At 35.3% G+C, this 5,021-nt stretch overlaps 1 protein-coding gene across 1 annotated transcript; it reads left to right on the top strand.

Annotated features, from left to right (window-relative positions):
* Nucleotides 1-391: 391 nt before the first annotated feature.
* LOC148692943 (uncharacterized) lies at nucleotides 392-784 on the top strand. Its single transcript, XM_088680272.1, has one exon. The coding sequence runs from the start codon at nucleotides 392-394 to the stop codon at nucleotides 782-784; it is 393 nt and encodes a 130-aa protein (XP_088536398.1).
* The last annotated feature ends 4,237 nt before the right edge of the window (nucleotides 785-5,021 follow it).

The raw sequence follows: 5,021 nt of genomic DNA, 5'->3' as shown, positions 1-5,021 counted from the left end.
CTTAAAGAACTAAAATAACTAAGAACTAATAACATAAATGCACGAAAACAAGCAAACTAAGTCCCATAAATATACTCCTATCACACTACCTGCCAACGAACTCCATTTGCAGACGAGCCTATAGCCATTCCTGCAATGGGTGATCGACTTGGTAGGACCAATGTCACCTGCTACTAGGGGCCGAGGCATGATCGTAGCAACCGACTACTTCACAAAATGGGTCAAAGCCAAACCTATGGCCACAACTACCCAGACGGACATAGAACGCTTCATATGAAAGAACATCATCTGTCGCTTCGGTATCCCACACTCCATCGTCATCGAAAATGGTCCACAGTTCGTGGGCAAAAACTTGGCGAAGTTCTTCGAAAAGTATGGCATCAATTAACATATGTCCACGTCCCGATATCCACAAGGCAACGGGCAGGCCGAGGCATCAAATAAGACCATCCTCGACTGCCTCAAGAAGACCCTCTTAAACAAGAAGGGCAAGTGGCCAGATGAACTCCCCGGTGCTCTATGGGCATATCGTACCACCAAAAGGCGAGCAATCGGCAAAACTCCATTCTCCCTGGCGTGTGGTTTTGTGGTAATCATTCATCCCAACATCGTAGTGCCAAGCATCAGCACTGTACTGCCAAACCTCGAGCAGAACGAAAAGGAGATGTCCACCAACTTAGACCTGGCAGAGGAGAAGCGCAAGAAGGTTATCACCCGTATTGCAGCCTATCAGCAACATCTCCAATCTAACTACAACAAAAGGGCAAAAATCCGACAGTTTTAGCCGGGAGACTTAGTCTTCAGAAAAGATAGCTTACATCTAGGAAGGTCTATACAAAATCAACTGAGTAGGTGGAAGAGATAGCTACACCCTCACCACTAGACCTGGCAAACAGGTCGTGTCTGTCGTGTTCGTGTCGTTTTCGTGTAACACCTGTTATCTTAACGGGTCGTGTCGTGTCACACCCGTTATCTTAACGGGTCCTTAACAGGTCGTGTCACTTTACCCAACGGGTAAAGTGACCCGACCCGTTATGACCCGTTAAGAAAAAAATATATTTTTTTAAAAATTTGCACATACCACACATTGCGACATAAATATTACTTGAAAACATTAAAACATTTCTCGTTCAAGTACTATATCTACACTCAAAAATGAAAGCCTAATAAAAAAAACAATACATACACTACTAATCTATTACAAATATTAAATGTGCAAGGATAAAGAGTTTTTGTTTTTAAGATTGACTAACACTTAGAGTTTATTTATACTTTTATTAAGTATAACATAAGATTTTGTGGTATCCACTTGTGTAAATATTTTAAATTGAAGATCGAATTCATTCATTGTATTCATATAGGGTCAAGGAGTGTAGTTATAAAAAATCATCAAAATCGGAGTTAAAATAACCGTTAAATCGTGATTTTTCGTTTATAACCGTTGAAAAGCTTTGTCCCGTTACTTGATCTCTGAATGTTTTTTTTTTTGTGATTTTTTGCTGATGTGATCTCCAAGCATATACAAACAATTTTGACAGTTTGGATCGTTGAAATTAGTTTTGGAGAATTCGTAAAACGATAGATTGACTAACGCTTAGAGTTTATTTATACTTTTATTAAGTATAACATAAGATTTTGTGGTATCCACTTGTGTAAATATTTTAAATTGAAGATCGAATTCATTCATTGTATTCATATAGGGTCAAGGAGTGTAGTTATAAAAAATCATCAAAATCGGAGTTAAAATAACCGTTAAATCGTGATTTTTCATTTATAACCGTTGAAAAGCTTTGTCCCGTTACTTGATCTCTGAATGTTTTTTTTTTGTGATTTTTTGCTGATGTGATCTCCAAGCATATACAAACAATTTTGATAGTTTGGATCGTTGAAATTAGTTTTGGAGAATTCGTAAAACGATAGATTGACTAACGCTTAGAGTTTATTTATACTTTTATTAAGTATAACATAAGATTTTGTGGTATCCACTTGTGTAAATATTTTAAATTGAAGATCGAATTCATTCATTGTATTCATATAGGGTCAAGGAGTGTAGTTATAAAAAATCATCAAAATCGGAGTTAAAATAACCGTTAAATCGTGATTTTTCATTTATAACCGTTGAAAAGCTTTGTCCCGTTACTTGATCTCTGAATGTTTTTTTTTTGTGATTTTTTGCTGATGTGATCTCCAAGCATATACAAACAATTTTGACGGTTTGGATCGTTGAAATTAGTTTTGGAGAATTCGTAAAACGATAGATTGACTAACGCTTAGAGTTTATTTATACTTTTATTAAGTATAACATAAGATTTTGTGGTATCCACTTGTGTAAATATTTTAAATTGAAGATCGAATTCATTCATTGTATTCATATAGGGTTAAGGAGTGTAGTTATAAAAAATCATCAAAATCGGAGTTAAAATAACCGTTAAATCGTGATTTTTCATTTATAACCGTTGAAAAGCTTTGTCCCGTTACTTGATCTCTGAATGTTTTTTTTTTGTGATTTTTTGCTGATGTGATCTCCAAGCATATACAAACAAATTTGACGGTTTGGATCGTTGAAATTAGTTTTGGAGAATTCGTAAAATGATAGATTGACTAACACTTAGAGTTTATTTATACTTTTATTAAGTATAACATAAGATTTTGTGGTATCCACTTGTGTAAATATTTTAAATTGAAGATCGAATTCATTCATTGTATTCATATAGGGTCAAGGAGTGTAGTTATAAAAAATCATCAAAATTGGAGTTAAAATAACCGTTAAATCGTGATTTTTCGTTTATAACCGTTGAAAAGCTTTGTCCCGTTACTTGATCTCTGAATGTTTTTTTTTTGTGATTTTTTGCTGATGTGATCTCCAAGCATATACAAACAATTTTGACGGTTTGGATCGTTGAAATTAGTTTTGGAGAATTCGTAAAACGATAGATTGACTAACACTTAGAGTTTATTTATACTTTTATTAAGTATAACATAAGATTTTGTGGTATCCACTTGTGTAAATATTTTAAATTGAATATCGAATTCATTCATTGTATTCATATAGGGTCAAGGAGTGTAGTTATAAAAAATCATCAAAATCGGAGTTAAAATAACCGTTAAATCGTGATTTTTCATTTATAACCGTTGAAAAGCTTTGTCCCGTTTACTTGATCTCTGAATGTTTTTTTTTTGTGATTTTTTGCTGATGTGATCTCCAAGCATATACAAACAATTTTGACGGTTTGGATCGTTGAAATTAGTTTTGGAGAATTCGTAAAACGATAGATTGACTAACACTTAGAGTTTATTTATACTTAGATTCACCACTTCTATTAATTTTCATTTTTCCCTCTCTTTTTTGTTTCCTTTTCAACTTTTTCTTATCATTTTCACTTTTCCGTCCAACATCTTTCCCTAATTGAATTCCCTCACTTTTTTGTTTTATTTTCAACTTTTCTTAACATTTTCATTTTCCCTCCATTTTTTTTTTCAAAAAGGGCGGCAAGTTGGCAAATGGCAATGGCAAGAAATTGATTATTGAAATTTGAGAATGGAAACAAATCACGTATGAGTCCTGACGCATCAAATTTCAATGGATGCAAAATCATGCAAATATGCAATGCATGATCATGCATATTAAATTATTAATTAATAGTTATTATAGTTTTTATAAAATTTAATATATATATATATATATATATATAATTAGTATAGATAGACTTAATATTTTGGGGGTATAATTATTATAGTATATATAATTATTATAATTATTATAAATTTTATAGTTAATTTAATATATATATTTATTATAATTTTTAGGGGTATAAAATTGTAAAATTAATGTATATAATTAGTACAGTATTTTTTTAGGGTTATAAAATTATAAAAATAATATTCTGCTTATCGTGTATCGTGTTTACCCACGTGTATACCCGACCCAACCCGTTATCTTAACAGGTGCTTATTGGGTTACCCGATAAGACCCGATTCGTTATCGTGTCGACCCAAACACCTGTTAATTTCGTGTCGTGTCGTGTCGGGTTATCGGGTCGTGTCAGAAATTGCCAGGTCTACTCACCACTATGAACGATAAAGAAATCGACAAGCAGTGGAATGGCTACAACCTGAGAGGGTACTACGTGTGACCTTCCGCTATTCCTTGGACCCTGTTCAAGATGAAAAAGTTCGAAGACTCAAGCAGTTCAACGGACAAAAACCTCGCATGCTGATGATTATCAATTATTATAACATTGTTACCTATAAGCAGAGTCAATAAGAGCCTCCATTTTTCAATGAAGATCGAAGAAACTATTCGAAAGAACAACTGCTGCCCTGTAAACATGGTGTAGAACACCCTCTGCTCAGTGGACATGGTGCAAGACACCCGCTGCCCAACATATGTGGTGTAAAACGCCTGCTGCCCTTCAGAAATGGCGTAAGATGCCCTCTGCCCTGCAAACATAGCATGACCACCACTATGACAAGAAAAAGACGCCATCTGCACGTTTAGACATGGTGTATCTGAAATATCCAGACATGGATGGGTAGTACGATTGCTTAGTTTCCCCTGATGTCAGAGATTACCTGAGCCAGATGACTCCCAGAATTGGCCAAAATAGTCCTTCCACGAGAATAGACTTAGCCAACTGAAGGATTCAATTTCACAGGACCCGGGTCTCCAACTGGAAAGGACAATTAAGTGCAAGACCCCTGCCCATGAAAGATGTCATGTGAACAAGATGGTCCATCCTCGACGTGCAAATCTTCATGAAGTAGCTTGATTTTAAAGTGTTACAATACTTGTTACAATACTAGTTAAGCGACCTGCAAAATCAAAGCTGCAACTTGGAAGGATATGGTCTTCGAGGAGCAAGTTCGCCTATACCTCACACTAAAAAATGCCTCTGAGAGCCAGGGATGATGCCTAAAGTGGTCACGCAGGATATCTGCTTCTGTAAGTAAGACGCTCGACCGACAACCCTACGGCTACAAGCCCAAGGTAGCCCGTAAGCTTAGACCTACACCTGCTATGA

The sequence above is a fragment of the Pyrus communis genome, chromosome 11 (genome assembly GCF_041283825.1).
Source record: "Pyrus communis isolate YQ-2024b chromosome 11, ASM4128382v1, whole genome shotgun sequence".
Taxonomy (NCBI): domain Eukaryota; kingdom Viridiplantae; phylum Streptophyta; class Magnoliopsida; order Rosales; family Rosaceae; genus Pyrus; species Pyrus communis.
The sequence above is the reverse complement of the archived record's forward strand: the minus strand, read 5'-3'. Positions and strand labels throughout refer to the sequence as shown.

Bases quoted from the DNA above. Each gene is read 5' to 3' on its own strand.
- LOC148692943 (XM_088680272.1), top strand. From the start codon at position 392: ATGTCCACGTCCCGATATCCACAAGGCAACGGGCAGGCCGAGGCATCA.